The sequence below is a fragment of the Chionomys nivalis genome, chromosome 16 (assembly GCF_950005125.1).
Source record: "Chionomys nivalis chromosome 16, mChiNiv1.1, whole genome shotgun sequence".
In the NCBI taxonomy this organism is placed as follows: domain Eukaryota; kingdom Metazoa; phylum Chordata; class Mammalia; order Rodentia; family Cricetidae; genus Chionomys; species Chionomys nivalis.
This window is the reverse complement of record NC_080101.1, coordinates 53,793,811-53,815,021: the sequence shown is the minus strand read 5'-3', so window position 1 is coordinate 53,815,021 and position 21,211 is coordinate 53,793,811. Positions and strand designations below refer to the sequence as shown.

At 42.0% G+C, this 21,211-nt stretch overlaps 1 protein-coding gene across 6 annotated transcripts in view; it reads left to right on the top strand.

The window, feature by feature from the left end:
- The window catches only part of Jph1 (junctophilin 1), an 84,822-nt gene that overhangs the window by 42,100 nt on the left and 21,511 nt on the right, over positions 1–21,211 (top strand). For all 6 annotated transcript variants that reach the window (XM_057790524.1, XM_057790527.1, XM_057790522.1 and 3 more), the window contains exon 3: positions 15,443–15,561. In XM_057790524.1, the coding sequence (XP_057646507.1) occupies positions 15,443–15,561 (119 nt within the window). The remainder of the gene's footprint in view (positions 1–15,442; positions 15,562–21,211) is intronic.

Below are 21,211 nucleotides of genomic sequence, written 5' to 3'. Positions count from 1 at the left end.
CTGGTGTCTAATGAAAACAATTTATTATCTTACAGCATTTGTTAGTTACAATTAATATGCTTAAATCAGTTATGATTACAAAGCAGGTTTTTTAATAATTTCTTTTTGGTTTGTTTTTGAGATTATAATTATATCATTCTCCATATATCCTTCCCTGCTCTTTTTCAAATCCATGGCCTTCTTTTCATAGTTATTATTACATATGTTTATCTATATACATATATATTGCTAAATATATAAATATAACCTCAGTGTATATAATCTTACTTGTAAGTATGTCTTCAGAACTAATTTGTATAGGATAAGCAATTGGTATGTTCTTCCCTGGAGAAGACTGTGTCTCCTGTTCTCAGTATTCTGTGGTTGCCTGTAGTTCCTACTGTAGGGTTGAAACCTTCGCCCTGTCCACTTTGGAATGTCTGTCGTTGTTGTCTTTGTTCAGATCATGTTAAAGCAGTCATGTTGATGAGACTGTGGGTTTGGTTCCTGACAAAGCCTCAGAGCACACTTCCTGATTCTCTGGCTCTTAAAATTTTTCCACCCCTTTTTCTGCGATGACCCCTGAGACTTAGCTGCAAGAACTTTGTTATGGGTATATCAGTTAGGACTGGACTTCATAACTGTGCATTTTGATTGGTTGTAGTTTTTGTAATGGTCTCCATCTACTGCAAAAGCAGTTTCCTTGTTTAGGGGTGAGGACTGCACTTATCTGTGAAAGTAAAGATAAATATTTAGAATGTAGTTAGAAATTGTTCTGGTTTAGTAAAGGGAAGGTTGCAGATTTTTCTCCAAAATCCATGACTTCACTAGCCCTGGATAGTTGGCTATGTCTCCAGTACCAGGCGTGGTTTCCCTTCAGTTGAAGAGCTTCTAAGTCCAATTAGAGAACTGTTAGTTAAGGCCACCGCTGCGCCCTTAGGGTAATTGTGTCGTGCTGGCTGTCTTTGGGTCCTAGGCATCAGAGTTGAATAGATGTTGGTGTCTTCAGTCCTTGTGACGTTTGCATGCACTTTCTGTCAGGTCAGTTAGAACTCAGCAGTCTTTGGGCCACTGACTTGATATGCATGGTGTCTTCAGCAATAGGACTCATGTTCCATCTCTGAGGAGCACACAAGTACGGTAGCCATAACCTGTAATGCTTGGGGGAATCTCTTGGACAATCCTGATCAACAGTTCAAAAGAGGGCTTCTCGTGCCTGATATTGGAGGTTTCTTAGGTGATCTTTAACTCTTGGAGGGAACATTGTTAACCCAGATGAGAACATTTCATTTAAACTATCTATGTGAACACAGATTTAACTTATATTATAGTTATTTTTAAGTAAATAGTTAATAGTATGACTTCTTCAGGCATCCTTACTGTTAAATTATCCTTGATTTTCTGTACTTATTTCCCTCCCCCCTCTGTAATTTGAGCCCCCACTCTGTTTTCCCCATTTCTCTGATAAAAGATCAATGTTCCCTGCTATTCCTTTATCTACTGTTCCCCTACTCCTTTACCCTGACATTGGTCCCTTTTTACTTTCCTGGTTTCTGCAGTTTCTCTAGAATATGTTCTCATCGGGAGATTCGGAGCTTGGAGCCTCTGATGAGAGACAGCATGTGATGTTAGACTTTCTGGGTCTGGATTATCTCACTCTGTGTTATCTTTTCTAGTTCCACCCATTTATCTGCAAAGTTCATGATTTCATTTTTCCTTACAGCTAAATAATATTCCATAGCGTATTTGGGTTTCACTGTCCATCCTTTGGTTTAAGGACAGTTAGCTTGTTTCTGTTTCTTAGCTCTTGTGAATAGAGCAGCAGTGGGCATGACTGAGCATGTATCTGTGAAGTAGAAGTAGGCTTACTGGATCATACTGTAAATTTACTTTTGGTTTTCTGATTTGCCCTGTGGCTACACCAGATAGCAATGCAATCAACAGTGATTGAGAGGTCCCTTTCCTCCACAAGCCTGAACATTTACTGTCAGTTTTTTGTTGTTGTTGATCTTTGTCACTCTTGCTGGGGTAAGATGAAATCTCATAGCTGTTTTGATTTGCATTCCCTAATTGCTAGGGGAAATGAACAATTTTTTTTTAGATATTCATCAGCCTGAAAAAAGCTGTCAGGTACCACATGAAGCAGACTGACACTGGACCTTGATGCTGAGTAGCTCCCTGTCTCTCCAGGGTTCAATCTGACCTTTATCATCTTTGCTGGATAAGAAGCAGGTTCTGGATCCTTAACCTCAATGGAAATGACAGTGTCTGTTCCCCTTTGCTCTTGAGGATGTCAGAATCCTGTACCTCAAATTCTTCACGAGCGTTATGGAGAACTGGGGCTGACTCTCACACTGGTGAATTTTAATCCACGAGTGTCATTCCACCTCTCACTATGGCACAGACTCCAAGAATGCAGGCCCCATATTCCTCCGTGCCTGCACGAAGGGGTCCATCTGTTCCCGCTGGCAGGCCCCAGTAGCTGCCAGTCCCCATGAAGACAAAGAAAGATGACAAAATTTCATTTTCATCGCCGTCTTTTAAGAGGCAGCATGCAGTTTTATTTTGATGTCCATGAATTCATCTTCAAAACTACCTCTGCCCCCCCCCCATATTACAAATGTTATGTTCACTTAGAAGTCTGAGGAGCAAACTAGTCACTTTTATTCATGTATCCATTTCCATCCTTCTTTTCTCATTATCTTGGGACAAACTTGGTCCTGTTGTTAAGACAAACTTAATCAGGATAAAGATTATCCTCAAGACAGTAACATCACAGATGATAAAAGCATGTAGACACAATAGAAGGTTGTTGGTTTCCACGAGAAAAATCAGAACTTTTTAAGAATCCAGGAGAAATGGGTTGACTATGTGTTTTAGGCCCTCTGAGTCTCAGATTCCAACAGAAGGTAAAGTAATTACCTGGTCTATGGGGCGACCATTGGGATTTTCAGAAACCCTTCCAATTTTCAAATGTGTTTCTGAGTATGTCTAGCAGAACAAGTTTTGAGCATTGTTTCAAAATCAGAGTTAATATATCTGAATAATTCCTATATGTTGTTTGATTATTTTCCATAACACAATTACATCAAAGGCTGGGGTTTTAAAGCAAATGTTGCCAAGGACTTCTTGGTTAAACCGCCAAATGATCCCTTTTCATGGACCAGGTGTGAAATAGAAGTAACAGAACCACAGCGCCTACCAGGAAATATAAAGTGAAAAAACCCGTTCGTGAGAGAATAGCCATACCCCACGTTTGGGAATTTCTCACAAGGCAACCCTTCCTTAAACTCTGCAGCTGCAAAGTGCATGCCTTGGAAACACTAAGGGCTAAATGCCTAATAAAGGTTTTATGTAACTAATTCCAATAGCTCTGGCAAAGACCTGGTCCTGTCTCCGTGGAGCCAAGCAAGCCGGGACACTGGCCCCTGTATTTTATTCGCTAAGAGAATATCTGAACTGTGAACTCAAGATGTTCTCAGTCGTCATTTTGAAAGAGTAAGAGGAAGTGACTTACCCTTTTCATGTGTGTGTGTGTGTTCATATGGAGGCCATAGGTATGTTGGATATCTTTCTTATTGAAAGGTTTTCTTTCACTATTTTTTTATTATTGGGGTGGTGGTGAAGAATGGTCTCGTTATTCAGCCTTGGCTAGCTGGAATTCACTGTATACACAAAGCTGCCTCAAATTCATAGAGATCTGCCTACCTTTACTTACCAGATGACAGGTATTTTTATTATTGTAAAGTGGTGGGCAGTGTAGGGAGGATGAGAATGTAAAAATGTGTACGTGCAAGTGCTCACTTGTACCCTTGAATGTCAGAGGCCATGGATACTTGTAGAGCTGTAGTTACTGGCCTTGTGAGCCACCTGATTTGGGTTCTGGGACTTGAACTCAGGACTTCTGGAAAAGCAGCAAGTTCTCTTGACTCCTGCGCTATCTCTGCAGGCCCCAGATATTGGTCTTCACCTTATACATTAAAACAGGGCCTCTCACTTGATTCCAGAGCTCACTGATCAGGCTAGTCTGCCTAACTAGACAATACCCCGCTCAGCTCAACCCACTCCTGAAGCTAGGATTACAGGTGAGCCACGAGCCACTCCCTGTATTTACATGAGAGCTGGGAATTCCAGCTCTGGTCCTCATGCTTCGACTTTGCCTGCCCGAGTCATTTTCCAGGCCGATAATATTTTAATGCTTAAATAGCTATTGAGCACTGCAGAGTGTGAATATAGAAGCATTAACAGGAATAAGTAGGGATTAGGTCAACTCTGAACTAATCACCTGGTCAGTTCGTCGTTGACTGAATTTCTCAGATACCAGCCTATATTCCTGACTCGTGACCTATATCATCTTCTGATGCTCCCTTTCCTTAACTTGTACCCACGTGGACCATCAGCAAAGGAGGAGAAGCAGAACACTGAGGTAGAAATACAAAGTGTTGACATTTTTAATTCCAGCTGCTACCTGAATTCTGAAGTTTGCCAGGCACTTACCGTGGATATCCAGATGTTCGTATAAAGTGTCAAGGGGAAATAGTTGTGATGATTCTGTGCAGTTTGATTTTTGTAGAATATGCACTCATTTTTCAAAGTAATTTAGTTCACCTGTTTCTAAAAGCCTGCTGACTATTTGAACTTATAAAGCTTCCCAAAGAAAGTCACGTTCAAAATAAGCAGTTTCTACAAAATCTGCCATAGGAAAGGACAGACGCTGTGTTGCAGTTAACCGACCCCACCCTGAGCTCTGCATTTGTATGACTTTGACATTCATCAGCTTGTCTTCTGTAGCCCTGACTGCCTCTGGCCTAGAGGCTGCTGCTGGTGGCTGTGGGTGGGTTCTCCTGCCAGGACTCCAGAGAGAGTGCCACCCTATCCCCTCGTCTCTGTCCCAAGTCTCTGCTCAAAGGCCACCTTTGCCTTCTCTGCTTCTCCTTCCAAGTCTTCAGTGCTTTAAGTGTCCTCAGTTTCCCATGCTGTCCCTGCTGTCCCTGAATTTCTGCAGAATGGAATAATGGACACTTACTTTCTAAGTACGCCAGATTCATTCTGAGAGTTGAAGTAGCTCAATCCTGATTCCGCGGCAACTTTGAGTTAATACCGCCACCTGTAAAAGCAGGTAAGGAAATGGAGGTGCAGCTAACATGAGTGAAGTCTAGTTCCAAAGCCCTTGCTACAACCTCTCTTTAAACCTTAAAACCCTTTGTAAAAACTGTAAAATGTTGGATCAGCTCCTCACAGTCTTCCCCTTCACCCCTCCATCCCACTTGTCCTCTTCTCAGAATTCCTTCATGTTCTCCTGTTCATCAAGCATCTTTCTCCCCACCTCCCAATAGCTCTCATTTGTAAAATGTGAGTAAATCATCTTTCCCCTTGACCCAGCTAATTCCTCTGGTTCCTGTCCAATTTTCTTCCTTCCTTTCTGGGTCAGAACCGGCTAGTATGTGCCCCCCCCCCTTCTCTACTCCCTCTGCCCAGTTCCTAAGCAGTTCCCTTCCATCTGGCTTCAGCAGTGGCCTCCCTATTCAGACTGCCCCCTCGAAAGGGTCTTATCAAGCCCAGATGCCTTTGCTTGGCCTCTTCCCAGCACATGCCGGGATTGACAGGCCATTCCTCCTCGCGAGTCTGTCCACACTCGTGCCCAGAGCCTTCTCATTAATCAGTCACTTGGGCTGAGAGAACTACAGCTACCCCAGAGAAAAGACAGATTTGCCTGTGGCCATTAATTCCTGAATGATCTACCGGGCATACCAAGGAAACTGGTAAGGAATTTACCTTGGAAACTCACCATCTAATTGTATACAGCCACCTATCAGTTACACTGTTCTTTACCCCATTGAGTCCCTAGGTCACTTTGGGTTCAGTCTCAGCTTCTTGATCCACATTTGTTGGGTTCATCCACCTTTCATTGAGCCCCTCATAGTCTTCATACTTCTGTTGTAACTTAGACCTGGAGTTTGCGTCACAGCCCTGTATTTGTAACCATAAATGCCTGTGTCGTGTAAACATCTACTTGTCTAAAACATAGCTTGTCATCACCTTCAACCAATAGTAGGGCCTGCACAATGTCTCCCTGTAGTGAAGTCATTCATCCGGACACCTAGATGCAAATCTCAGGGTAGTCGTTGACGCTTCTCTCCTCAACCATCTGTCCCCTCCACTAATGCTTTTGAAGGCAACCTCTACGTCAGGCTTTCTGTTCAAAGCTAGCTAAATGGATGTGTTTCAATGCTCCGACATACCTTTCCTAACCTGTCCACTAAAGATTCCTTCTGACCAGAGCTGTCCCCCTCCTTAGGATTTTAGCCTTGGCTGGGATTGGCAGAGTGACTTCTCAACTAAGAGCAAAACCTTCTTGGAGTCCCCGCTTCAGCTTCTGGACTCATTGGATTCTTTGTAGATACTTACGCAACATTGGTTTTCTTTTTAATTGTCAAGTGTTTGTAGTGTAAGTAAACCTTGTTAAGTATAGTGTTCAATAGAAGTTCAGTCATCTTGTCATGCAACCCCCCTTCGGGTTTTTCACCTAGGAAAATAATTTTCCGTTTCCTCTCCCTCCCTTCAACCCCCAGGAAACCATCTTTCGTTTTCTTCATATGGCTTTGTCTACTGTGCATGCCTCATATAAAACTGTCTCTTTGTGACTTATTCCATTTTGTTTAAGATCAATGTTTATCCATCCAGTATCACAGGTCCCCGTTTCTTAACGACTGAACAATGTGTTTATATTATTACTGCTTTTTTATTCATCTCTTGGTACATGGGTGGCTTCCTATTAAAAGGATGTTGTGATCGTTGATCTAACAACAACAAAATTGTTGAGATAGTGCTTTTATTGGGCTTGTCCCTGACAGTGGAGCCGGGGCATCATATAAAATAAACACATAATGATGAGCATGGCCTTTTCCCGCGTTGAATTATCCCCAGAAGCTTTACCTGTGTTCACTGTCGTTTGTCGATTTTTGTACATTGTACATTGTAGAGAACTGTCTCTTAAAGTCCATTATTGGTTTTTAAATTTTCTTTTGTTGAATTAAGAATTACTTTATATAGTCTGTATGCCAGCATCTGTTTTTTATTTGGCATAACCTCCTTCATCTAATGGAATGCAGGTAGTTGCATTTTAAAGAGGTGTTTTAACCTAATATTTAATGACAGTGTTCTTGAACTTGAGTGGTCCTCACTGAAAGGACTTTCCTTCAAAAACAATTTTAAGAATAAAGCATCCCAATCTTGTATTAGATTTCTAGTGATAAATCTTAGACAAATGTCACACAAAATTTTTAAGTGAACCAGATATGGTAAAGCATGACATTCATTTCAGCACTCATGACGCTACAGCAGGGGGATTGTTGGAGGCCAACCTAGGCTATAGTCTGTATACAGACTATATACTCTTGTAAGCAAGAATCTGTATAAATCCATAAATAAATAGCTTAGTGGTAAGGCACTTGCCTAGCTTATGCATGGTCCTGGGTTCAGTCTCTAGCAGCAAAAACAAAGTAGAAAGATTGACATAATCCAGAGAAGTAGAGAGGTGCTTCTGACCTGGCTATCAAGAACGTGGGGTCTGTCGTGGTGCTGATGAGATGGCTCGGCAGGTAAAGATGCCTGCTGCCAAGCCCTAGGACCCCGGCTTTGTCACTGGAACATGGCAGGAGAAGAGAAACAACTCCACATAAGTTGTCCTCTGCCTCCATGAGAATAACATGCCATTGTCATGTGTGCATACATGTTCACAGAAGCAAGCATAAATGAAAAATGATAATACAGCCTTTCAACTCATTAAGTCTTTAGGAAAATATTGGGAATAAAGTTTTTAAAGCACTTAATAATGACTTATTTTCTAATCTTTAGAGTGTTCTAGAGATAAAAAATCTTATAAATGAAGATCGAACAGTCAACTCCAAGATTCCCAAATTATTACATCTGTCCCTAGGGCATCAGCACGCTGTAGGGCCAAAGTTGAGAAACCTTAGTAAGAACAGCAGATCATTGATCGAGGAATGGGCTGTTTTGATTAAATATCCTGCCAGTTTCCAGAAAGCATCTACAGGGCATGCTGGGAAGTGGTGTACATGAGCATTCCCAGCATGGACAGTCGGCTCAGAACCCAGAAACTACAGACGGTACCTGTGTGTGGGGACTGAGGATCGTTTCACTCCAAGTTTCCTGGTAGCTTTTACAAAAGGAGAAACAGAACTAGTTTATCATCAGAGGCCAAATTGTTTCTGCCGCCACACAATGAGAGTGTTGTCTCCTCTGGCTCTTTATAAAAATGACAATGATAACACAATGGACAGCATTTTGTCAAAGGTGAATAAACATTTTTTTTTTTTCAGATGAATCGTAGGTCCTTTTTCCTCTTGACCAGAAGCCAGAGGAATGGTACTAATTCCTGGAGTGTGTAGGTATTTCTTTGTTAGGAAATGTGCTTTACTTTGTGAGCTCATTGACAAGGATCACTTGAGCCTCTAAGGAGAGTTGGGCTAATCGTTGACTCTAATGCTTTCGAAGCCTGATTTCTAACATGTGTGCAAAGGTTTGGGCTCTGGAAACATCAAACACCAACCGTCACTAGCAATATTATGCCCCTTCATGTCCATGTTAGATCTAAATAGCTCGATTGCATGCCCTTTCATGACCATGTTATATCTCAATAACTTGCTATCATTTTCAGACAAAAGGGAGCTGTCAGCTTCAACACTGGAAAATATGATTCATGAGTCACTGTTAATATTACTTGTTTAAAATAAAAGCCTAAGAACTCAGTCCTGAAGTTACCATCCTAGGTCTTACTCTGTTTCAATTGTCTATTTTTAAGGCATTTTGTGGAGAACACTAACATTCAAGAACTCATAGGTGGGAGATGCCTGCGATGCGGTCTTCTGAGCCAGGTTAACTGAGAGTGGAATAGTAGCAGTCTTGTTTCTTCTGGATTGAAATCCTCATCAGTCATGTCACTTAGCAAGTGTATAATAGCGTGAAAGTCACTCCTCTGCGTCAAGGCATGCTGAGTGTCGCTGGACCAGTCTTCAAAGAACCACATCAAGACTGAGATGTGGCCTTCTTGGTGCTAGTGCCTGAGAATCAAGTGTCCAGTTGTATCTGAGTCTGCAGAGTCAGTTGCCTTTGTCCCTAGCCAGTGTTCCTTGCTCGGCAGACTAATTTCTTCTTTGAAAGGACTGCAACTGTCTGCATGAGATAATTGGTTTTCTCAAATCTAGGTCTCACATAAATGAGTAATGTCACAGTCCCAAAGAAAGGCCAACAGGTCATTTTTTTTTTCCATTTTATTACACACAGTGCCATAACCACCCCCTCCCCCAAAAATTTTTTTGTTATTGCCAGGCACTTTCAAGAGAACCATAAGGAAAAGAGAATTTGCTTGGGTGTTGATGGTGGAGAACTGGATGGTCTGACTCTGCCACATCAGCGTAGGGAGACAAGCGCTTTTGGCTCTGTCATCTGGTAGAGCAATGTGGTCCTGAACCAAGACATTGGTCTCTACCAACCAATTGCTTCTGCTTTTCAATTACCTCAATAATAATTTTCTTTAACTATTTGAATGTCATAGCAAACCCCAAGGAAGACCCCTGAACCTATTAGATTGTGGCCTCTACCATTAAGTCTTAAGAATCAGATCATAAATTAACCGTCACATATAATAAAACTTAAAGTATACCAAAAGCAGCCTATTTTCAAAGCACTTTGTCATTGGGAAGAGAATGAACAAGATGAGCAGGTAGCAAACCCAGGAAATTCTAGATGTAGTTTCACCGTTAGTGGAATCGTGTTGCCTTCTGGATTCAAATTTTCATCAACTCTGTCCATGAAAGACAGAGGGTAGGCGTCTAAAGGGCCGTGCGCATTCCTTAGAGTAGTGTACCATGAACCTGTTTAAGGTACTGCTGAATGTACTTTTTGTAAAAAGCATTGTTAAATTGAAGGAACATGCCATGAATTAAACTTTTTAAAACATTCAGGAACATTGAGGAAACTAGATGATTTTCTTCACAGTAAAGTGACATCAGAACTTGTAAAATATTTCGGTCTTTAAAGGAAAAAAACCCTCAAGTTGTTGATGAGAAAAAATAATTTGTGATTAGTTTTAACTGTAATAATACTTAGCTTCCAGGTTTCCTGGCTACTTGTGTAGCAGTGGCCAAGAGAGTAGCCAAGACAACTTCTGGGCCTCTGCATGTGAGAATTGTCCTTGTAGCTTAGCCCACCCACCCTCAAGTTAAACCACAGTATACTTAGGTCAGTGACTGCTGCCTCACTAATCGGTATGATTTCTCACTTCTGATTACATCATTTGAGAAAATATATGATAGTGACGTGTGGAGCTTGAAACTGTGAGGAGCCGAAGACTGGAGTATGCAAGAGGCCTTAAGGAGTGAAGGGAGAGAGAAAGAGAGAGAGAGACAGAGAAACAGAGAAAGAGAGAGATTCCATACAACCAGCTGCAGCAAGAACCTGTGCTATGTGGCTTTAGCTGATTTACTCAGATGATGTGTTCTCAGCCCCAATCCCAACAACAGTGTCAGGTCTCACCAGGCATCTGTGGGTTGGGAACTGGCCCTGGGATTTAAATAAATGAATTCAAACATGAGCCAGGGCAACCCCAAAGTCTAGCCATGCCAGTGACCTTGACCCCAGCTGGTGGGAACATAACACAGAGAACATTCCTTTCTCCATTTCTCGTGACCAGATCCACCAGAAGTTCTCAGGCAGCAGCCCCTGGGCTGAGGGGTGGGTGTGGTCTTGCTCATCTGGCCAGCTGTAAGCAGTCCTGACTAATGCTGTAGCTAGGTCACATGGAAATGGCAGTCTGTCCGGACCTTCAGAAGAGAGCAAAGAAAGTAAGTTACATAGAAGAGTGGTGAATGAGGCTTCGCTGACTCTGAGCTTCCATAGTTTGTTTACAGGAAGGGTACACTGTACTGCATTGTCCAGTTTGCTGGATTATAATATGACGAAGAGATAATACTCCTGCTTTATTTGACTTGACAGAAATGTGTTGCAGTAGTATCCGTATATATTGTTTAGTTTTGTAGATTTATTGAAGAGCAAGGAAATCACATTATAAGGCAGCATGACTGTACCCTTACAGCTTTATTAATTATGGTACCTAGACATAATTAGGTTCTAGCTAAGAATAGGAGCTAAGATGGAAAATCCTTCTGGGAAGGGAAAAAAGAATTGAAAGCTAAAAGCCTGTGAACAGGGGTTCTTGGGCATAGAATTAGTCAATCTGCCTCCTCAAATTGCCAAGGATGGTGTCTTACAAGGTCAGGACAGCCAGGCACTTAGGAATCTGTTTTCTTAAACTCCTGTTTCATTTTCATCTCAAATTTATAATGCTCCATCGACAGAAGCAATTAGGAATTTCCCACATGATACAGAAATAATTCTTTGGATATGTGGAGGATGATCTGTTCATTTTTAATGCTTTCTTGGTTTTTGAAGTTATAATATCATTTTCCTCCATCTTTGTTGTTACATATATGTATGGAAAGAGAGGAGAGGAAGAGACATGGATAGATGGATGATAGATAGATAGATAGATAGATAGATAGATAGATAGATAGATAGATAGATAGATACACACATACATATGGTTTCCCTAAATATATAAAAACAAACTTCTCGGTAAGTTTTATTTGTAAATGATGGTTTTTCGAAACAGTTTTCAAATTGGCCGAACTGCAGAGTTCTCACACACATTTTCGCCCCACCTTGGGCCCACATACAGCTTCCTTCTGTGGTGTCTTGGGTAAATTTGATGTAATTGCTGAAGCAATGTTGACTCACTTGCACTAAAATCCATTGTTCATCTTCGTGCCCACCCCTGATTATGTAAAATCCATTGCTTATATTAGACCTCCCCCCAGTGATGTCTATTCTACAAACTTCGACATATGTACCTACCATCCATCCACTGCAGTGCGACCAAGTTGTTTCCCTCCCCTAGCCATGTCCTCTGCCTGTTCCCCCTCCCTGCTGAACCCTTGGCAGCCTTTCTGTCTTTACCATTTCTATAGTGTTGTGGTTCACTAATGTTTTATTGAAAATAGATTTTTTTCATGCAATATATTCCTTAGTTCACTTATTATCAACTGGCAGTCCGGCTATTCCTAAAGAATCATCATTTATACATAAGTTAGACTCTCGGTAAATACTGGGTGCTCGGCGCAGCAAAGAACAGAAGGCAAAAGATCCTGGTCTTTGCAAAGCTTACAAATCGCTAGGTAGGCGTGAGATGAGCCCACAAGAGTCCAGGAGGAACGGGAGAGCGGGACCTCTGACTAGTTAGTACTCTGGCCTCAGGTCAGACCCTGCTTTTCCGTTTTAAATCTAGGAGTTTAACCTGGGGAGCCAAGTTTCCTGGTCATCTCCAGCTGCCACTTTGTCTCCCCAAAGGCCAGCTGGAGTATAGTGCCGTTTCCTGGCTCGCCCTCCCCTATTGTCAGAGATTAGTGTGAGCATTGCTTTCAGACTTGCATACCAGTTATTCATAGTCCTGCCTGGAGCTGATAGAATATGGCGGGATGTCTACAGAGGCGTAAGAGTGGGTGTCCACGTCATCTAAGCACTAACTGAACAAGTCCTTTGAATTTGGGACATGGACACACACACACAACCCAGTTCTCTGTCTATAATCTCTGTTGTAATATGAGCGGCAGGGCTGCGTCCCCAGCACCCAGCCGCCCGCATGGCTAGCTTTTGCCCCAAAATAATTACATGGAAACTGTATTCTTTTTTTTTTTTAATTGAAAAAAAAATTTTCTGCCTCCTCCCCGCCTCCCATTTCCCTCCCCCTCCTCCCGCTCCTCTCCCCCTCCCCCCACTCCTCTTCTCCTCCCTCTCTAGTCCCAGGAGCAGTCAGGGTTCCCTGCCCTGTGGAAAGTCCAAGGTCCTCCCCCCTCCATCCAGATCTAGGAAGTTGAACATCCAAACTGTCTAGGCTCCCACAAAGCCAAAACCTGAAGTAGGATCAACACCCCGTGCCATTGTCCTTGGCCTCTTGTCAGCTCTCATTGTCCACCATGTTCAGAGAGTCCAGTTTTATCCCATGCTTTTTCAGTCACAGTCCAGCTGGCCTTGGTGAGCTCCCAATAGATCGGTCCGACTGTCTCAGTGGGTGGGTGCACCCCTCGTGGTCCTGACTTCGTTGTACATGTTCTCCCTCCTTCTGCTCCTCATTAGGACCTTGGGAGCTCAGTCCGGTGCTCCAGTGTGGGTCTCTGTCTCTATCTCCATCCATCGCTAGATGAAGGTTCTATGGTGATATGCAAGATATTCATCAGTATGGCTATAGGATAGGTTCATTTCAGGTTCCCTATCCTCAGGTGCCCAAGGAACTAACTGGGGACATTGCCCTGGGCATCTGGTAGCCACCCCAAGTTCAAGTCTCTTGCCAACCCTTAGGTGGTTCCCTTAACTAAGATATGAGTTTCCCTGCTCCCCTATCCAACCTTCCTATAAACACTGCTTGGCCCATTAGCTCCAGCCTCTTATTGGCTAACTCTTACATATTGATCTAACCCATTTCTAATATTCTGTGTAGCACCACGAGCTGGCTTACCAGGAAAGATCTTAACCTGCGTCAGTCTGGAGTGGGAGAATCATGGTGACTCCCTGACTCAGCTTCTTTCTCCCAGCATTCTGTTCTGTTTACTCCACCCACCTAAGGGTTGGCCTATCAAATGGGCCTAAGCAGTTTCTTTATTAATTAACCAGTGAAAGCAACAGATTAATACAAGACCCACCTCCATCAAATCTCCAGATTCTCTTTGGTCTGACCTTAAGGAGCCTATTTTTTTTCCATCGGGTGTGTGTGTGTGTGTGTAACACACCATGCAGGAAGTTCAGAGCACAGATTGCAGGAGGTAGTTCTCTTGTTCCGCGTGTCAGCCTTGATAGCAAGTGCTGAGGTATCTCAGGCTCAGTTCTTGTGTGTGCACACGTGTCTGTGCATACAGGTGAGCATGTGTGTTCAGGTGTGCATGTACACACGGAGACAAGAGGACAGTCCTCTGTTGTTCTTCAGACACTGTCCACCTCATTTTTAAATTGGAATAATTTTTTTTTTCATCCAGTATATTCTGATCACGGTTTTCCCCCCTGTCTTCCCAGATCTTCCTCACAGCCCCACCCATCCAACTCCATGCCTTCTTTCTCTTTAAGGAAAACAGGCAAAAAAAAAAAAAAAAAAAAAAAAAAGCACAAGAAACACACCACACACACACCTACCTTACTTTTGAGCTAGAGTCTCTCACTGAACTGGAAAGGCAGGGAGGCTAGGCTAGCTGCCAGGCGAGCCCCAGGCACCTACTTGTTTCCGCATCCCCAGCACTAGAATTGCAAGTATTTGCCCAGGTGTAGCTGGCTTTTCTTGCCTTTTTTAATGTGAACCTACGGGTTTGAACTCACATCTTCATGCTTGCAGGGCAAACACATTACCAAGCGAGCTATCATCCCAGCCCAGGAAGCCCAACCCTTGTTCCCTCTTCTAAAGGGTAAGGGTTTTTTAAAGTGTGAGGGTGGACCAGGGAGGGGATAGCAGACCAAAAGATCCATCCTCACCAGCTCTGCTTCACTGGGTTCTTTCTGTTTCATATAAGATCCATGCAAAAAAAAAAAAAAAAAAATAGGTAAACGCGGGCCAGTGAGATGGCTCAGCGGGTAAGAGCACTTGCGAACAAATGTCATGATCTGAGTTCGGTCTTCAGAACCCACACTTTGGAAAGAGAACCAATTCCCACAAGTTATCCTCTGACCTCTCCACACTCCTAGTGGAACCCCACACGTACACACAGAAATAACTTTCTGAAAAAGTTAAAGGCAAAGAAATTTTAAATTAGCTAAACAGACACCTCACTAGCCCTCCTTGCCTTGCTGGTGAGAACCTGCCGTGTCCATCTCCTCCCGTTATAATACTCATCCAGTAGCATCGGGCTAGAGTATCCACACATGGAAATCAGCAAGCACTGATGGTAGCACTTCTGCTCATTTCTTCCACTGGTCAAATTCCTTAGTCGAATTCTTACTTAATTCTGCCAGTGGAATTTGGTCAGTGAGCACTAGGCTAAATCGTATAGTCAAATCCTACTCTCCATAGTGGGTTGTTTTTTGAAGTTGGGAGAGTGCGATGCAAAATCAGCAGAGGAGTTGGTCCAGTGAGCTCTGACAGCCAGACAGACACAGTGTCCGAGCGTAGAGACCTTACCCACAATTGCCTTTTCCCTAGAGGAAGGACTGCAGCCATCCACAGGCGGGTTCATCTATGATGTGGCTGTTGCCGAGGTCTCAGAGTATTGTGACACTAAACATTTCTATTCCAGGTGATGGGGCCATGATCATAATGAACATGTCTGTCCCTACATCATGGTTTGCCTGTCCACGGGTCGTTAATACAGGGCTTTCTCTACTCACTAGCCTTTGTGTGCCCCTGTAGGACTGCACATGCCAGAGCGAAAGCTGACGCTGCTGACCAGGCTGCCCTGGCTGCCCGCCAGGAGTGCGACATTGCGAGAGCCGTGGCCAGAGAATTGTCACCTGATTTCTACCAGCCAGGTAAATCGTGTTTCCTTCCTTTGCTGGGAACAGTTGGGGCATGAGCTTTCCCTTTCCTTTCCATTATGTATGTATGTATTTATTTATATCACTGAGGACTTCATTCATGAGCGAGACCTCTACTTCCCTCCTGCCCTCCCCCCAACTCCTCCTGTTTCTCCTCCAAAATTCACGACCTCTTCAATTATTGTTATTGTACATGTATAAATACATAGATGTACACATGCAAATTTATAACCTATTGGGGTCTGTTTGGCTTTGCTTGTTTGTCCAGGGCTTAACCACTTGGGACTGGACAACCTATATGGGAGCTCCCCCATGGAGGAAACTGATTCTTCCCGATCTCAGCAGCCATTGACCTCATCTAGGTGTGGGTCCGCGTGGAATGGCCCCTGGCCCTGTTAGCACGTCAACTTCTGTTGTCATCATGATGGTCTCGTTTATTATAGTTCATGGGTGCATTCCCCTTATGTATGTAGGTGTTACACGTCTAGGAACCACTCTCTAGCAGCGGACGTCCTGGGCATCCGGCTCTTAAAAACCTTTCCATATTCTCTTTTGAGATTTTTTTTTCATCAGTTGTGTTTGGGCATCCCCAGTCACTTAATTCTCTACATTTTGACCAGTTGTAGACATCTGTAATGATCTCTACCTGTTTCCATAAGGAACTGTTTTCATGAGGAGTGAGAGTTACATTGCCTTTGGGAATACTGATGAGGATTTGCAGCGTGGCTAGTAATTATGCTGGGTTAGTGGGAGGCTAGTAGCACACTCTGTCATCTACTTTGATGAGGAGTAGACACTACACTTAGCCAGGAAAGGGTGGCCTGTGCACCAGAAGTTCAGTTGTTTTCTTGATCTTAGCTATTCCGACTGGGAAAGATGAAATCTCAGTTTTAATTTGTATTGTTCTATTTGCTAAGGATGGAGAACATGTGTTGAGATGCTTTAGCCATTTTTATTTCTTCTCTGGGAAAACTATGTTCAGATCTGTAGCCTGTGTTTTAACTGCGTTGTTTATTTTCTAGATTCATTTATTTTTTATATATATTCTGGATATTCTATCAGATGAGTAGTTGATGAAAATTCTTCCCTACTCTATGGACTTCTTGACTTGGTTGTCTCCTTTGTGGTGCAAAAGCATTTTAGTTCCACGAGGTCCCATTTTTCAATTGTTGGCCTTAAAGCCTGAGCAAATGAAGTCCTATTCAGAAAATTCCTACCCTGTGTCTTGTGGACACTGCCTGTGTTTTCTTCTAGCAGTTCAGTGTTTCAGGTTTCACACTGAGGCCTTTGATCTATTTGGGGTTGATTTTTCTGAAAGTTAATAATACACGGGCCTGATGCGTTCTTCGACATGTGGACACCCAATTTCCCTACCATCATTTTGAAGATGCTGGAGGTTTATTTTTGGTTTTCTGTTGTTGTTTTCTTTGTTTGTTTGTCGTGAAATATCAAATGACTATTGCTGCACATTCATTTGGGTTTTCTGTTTTGTTCCATTGGCCAACTTGTCTGTTTTGGTGGCATTGCCTTGCTGCTTTTATTACCATGGTTCTGTAAAATATCTTGAAATTTAGAATAATAATTCTAGCACTGTTCTTTTTGTTCTGGATCGCTCTGGCTATCTGGAATCTTTTGTTCTGTATAAATTTTAGGATAATATTTTTTTATTTCTCTGAAGAATGTTGTAGGAATTTTGATTGGGAATCCATTGAGCAATCTATAAATTGCTCTTAATAGAAAGAGCCTTTTCACAATATTAATAGTATCAATCTATGAGCATGACAAATCTTTCCATTTTCTAGTATCTTTATTTGAGAGCTTTAATGCAGAGGTCTTTACCATCTTGATTAGGTTTATTCTTATTTTTTTAACGCAAATAAGGGTATCTCTAAGATCATCTCCTTTAACATGTTAGTATGTAATTTTTAAGTTAATTTTGTGTCCTGGCACTTTGCTGAAATTGTTGATCATTTCTACACATTTTCTGATGGGATTTTCAGAATGTTTGTATATAAATATAATCTATAAGTAGAATTAATTTAACTTCTTTTCCTATTTGTATTCCTTTAACTTGCTTCTCTTACCTCTGTTAGTGTTTCAGGCACTGAAAAGGAATGGGAAAGATGGACAACTCTGTCTTATTCCTGATTTTAATGGGATTGCTTCAAATTTTTCTTCATTTAGGATGTCATTGGGTGTGGGTTTGTCATAGAGAGCCTTAATTAAGTTGAGGTATGGTCTCTCTCTCTCTCTCTTTTTTTTTTTTTGCATGTATTGGGATAATTATATGCAGGGTTTCTTTGTTTCGTTTTTGTCTTTATTGACTTATATGCTAAAACAGCTCTGGGATAAAGCCCAGTCACGGTATGTATTCTTTTTATGTGTGTCTGTATTCTGTTCCCAAGTATCTTATTGAGTAATTTTTTTTGAGTCTGTTCATCAGGAATATTAGCCTGTAATTTTCTTGCTGTTGTTGTGTGTTTACTCGGTTTGGGTATTTGTTTTGTAGAAGGAATTTGGGAGTGTTCTTTCTGTTTCCATGTTGGTTGGCTCTTTGAAATCTGGTAGAATCTGCAGTGAGTCCATGTGGGCCTAGGTTGTTTGTTTGTTTTGTTTTAGTCAGAAGGCTTTTAATCACTGTTTTGAGCTCCAGGTTTGTGATGAGTTTGTTTACATTAATGCTCTCTTTTTGGTTTAACTTGGGTAGTTCAGGTGTATCTAGAAATCTGTTTCTTTTAGGTTTACTAACTTATAGACTATAGACCCATAATGTATTCTCTTATAGTAGCCTCAGTTTCTTTGGCACCTGATGTAGTAGTTCCCTGTTCACATCTTCTGTTAATTTGATGGGGGATTTTGTAGATTTTTTTTTGTCTAATTAGACCAAAGATCTATTGATCTTGTTCTATCTTTTCAAAGGACCAGCTCTTGGGCTTGATTTTTTTTTTTTTGGGGGGGGGGGGGTGTTTTTTTCATTGATTCTATTTCATTCCTGCTTTGATTTTTATTATTTTTCTTCTTTCTACTGGATTTGGGTTTTGTTTTGTTTTTTTGTTTTGTTTTGTTTTGTTTTCCAGATTCTTGAGTTGCATCATAAGTTATTTACTTATTTTTTTCTTAGATTGGTGGAGGAAATGGGGGTGAGGCAGGGTCTCCCTACATAGCCCTGACTGACCTGAAACTTTAAAAAAATTTTAAAACAATCTTTTTTATTTTACATACCAATCCCAGTTCTCTCTCTCCCTTCCTCCCCCCAACTTCTCTCACTACACCCCCTATCCACTCCTCAGAGAGGGTAAGGCCTCCCATGGCAAGTCAACAAAGTCTGTCACATCACTTGAGGGAGGACTAAGGCCCTTCTCCCTGTATCTAGACTGAGACATCCCTCTAAAGGGAATGGGCTCCAAAAAGCCAGCTCAAGCACTAGGGATAAATGCTGGTCCCACTGCCCATGAACTGCCCAAGCCACACAACTGTCAACCACGTTCAGAGGGCCTAGTTCAATCCTATGCAGGTTCCCCAGCTGTCAGTCTGGAGTCAATGAGCTCTCACTAGCTCAAGTCAGCTGTTTCTGTGGGTTTATCATGGTCTTGACCCCTTTGCTCGTATTATCACTCTTCCCTCTCTTCTGCTGGACTCCAGGAGCTCAGCCCAGTGCTTAGCTGTGGGTCTGTGCATCTGCTTCCATCACTGACTGGATGAAGGTTCTATGATGACAGTTAAGGTAGTCGTCAATCTGCTTACAGAGCAAGGCCAGTTCAGGCACCAGCTCCACTATTGCTCAGGGTCTTAGCTGGGGTCATACCTGTGGATTCCTGGGAATTTCCCTAATGTGACCTGGAACTTTCTGACCAGGCTGATCTCAGAGAGATCTACCTGTCTCCTGAGTGCTTGGACTAATGGCATGTGCCACCACTCCCAGCTTAGGTGTGTTCTGATATTTAAATGTGGGCACTTAGAGGTATAAATTTTCCTTGTAGAATTATGTTTAATGTGTCCTGGAGGATTTTGTGTGTGTGTGTGTGTGTGCTGTGGTTTCATTTCATGAAATCTGTGTACAGATTCCTTTGCTAAGATTTATTAGATTACAGTTCAAAAGGATACATGGAATTTTTCTGAATTTTTTTTTAAGATTTGTGTCCCAGGCTGTGTAATGCATTTTAGAAAAGTTTCCTGTGGGCTGCTGAGTAGACTGTATATTCCTTAGTGTTTGGCAGAATATTCTGCACACATATGTTTGGTGTATAGCATCATTCAATTCTGATGTTTCTCTGTTTACATAGGTAACCTGTCTGTTGCTAACTGACTTAGTTTTGGTCTGGGTCTTTAACCCCAGTAGCATGCTTTTGATGAAGTTGGATTCATTGATGGAAATGGAGACTGTACTTTCATTTCCTGGTCTCTCAGACCCAGATAATCACACAAAAACTATATTAATTACAATAGTTTGGCCAATGGCTCAGGCATATTCCTAGCTAGCTCTTACATCTTAAATTAACCCATTTCAATTATTTTATATTTCATCATGAGGCTCATGGTTTGTTATCTCACATCTTGCTTCTTGGGCAGCTACATGGCATCTGCCTGATTCCACCTTCTATCCCTGCATTCAGTTTAATTTTCCTGCTAGCTGTATTTTGCCCTGTCATAAGCCAAAGCTGCTGTTTTATTAGCCAATGATAATAAAACATATTCATAACATACAGAGGGGAATCCCACATGTCATATGTGTTTAGGATTGTGATGTCTTCTTGGCTAATTGTTCCCTTGATTAGAATGTAGTGTCCGTCCTTCTTTATCTCTTCTAAGTAGTTTTGTTTGAAGCCATTTGTCAGATATAAGGATGGTGACACCTGCTTGCTTCCTGGTACCGTTTGCTTGAGGTACTTCGTTCTGTGTTTTCACTGTAAGGTGTTTCCTTCCTTTACAGCTAAGATGAGTTTCTTGTAGGCAGCAGAAAGATGAATTTTGTTTTCTTAATCCATTCAGCTGACCTGTCTTTTGATTGGGTGGTTGAGGGCATTAATATTTAAAGTGTGTGTTGGTTGCAATCATTTTGCTTGTTTGCTGAGTTTGTATGTGTTCTTAGTTTTTAGTCGTTTTTATTGCGTTTCAGTAGTTACTAGTTCATTTGTTTTCTTTGGTCTCTTGGCTGTGCTTATTCCTCTCTTCAGTCTGAAATATTGCTCCCAGTATTCTCTTTATGGCTGGTTCGATGGACATGGATTCTTTTAATCTGTTTATATCATGAATTTTTTTCTCTCTCAGCATGACTGATAGCTTTGCTTGGTACAGTAGTCTAGGTTGACAGCCTTGATATTTTAGAACTTGGAGTAATTGCTCTAGGCTCAAAGTTTGCATTAAGAAACCAGCTATCGGCCTTTATATGTGACTTGTCTTTTCTCCCTTGCAGTCTGTAGTGTCCATCCTTCGTTTGGGGTTCCTAGTTTTATGATCGTGATAAGATATGGGGAGTTCCTTTCCTGGTCCTGATAGGTTGGTGTTCTGTGTGCTTTTTGAAAGGAACAGCATCAGCTCAGGACCCCAGACAAAGTTCTCAGAACAAAGGGGATTTATTTGCGCCATGGGAATGAAGAGCAGGAAATAGGAGAAAACTACAGGAGATAGTAGACAAAGAGAAGAG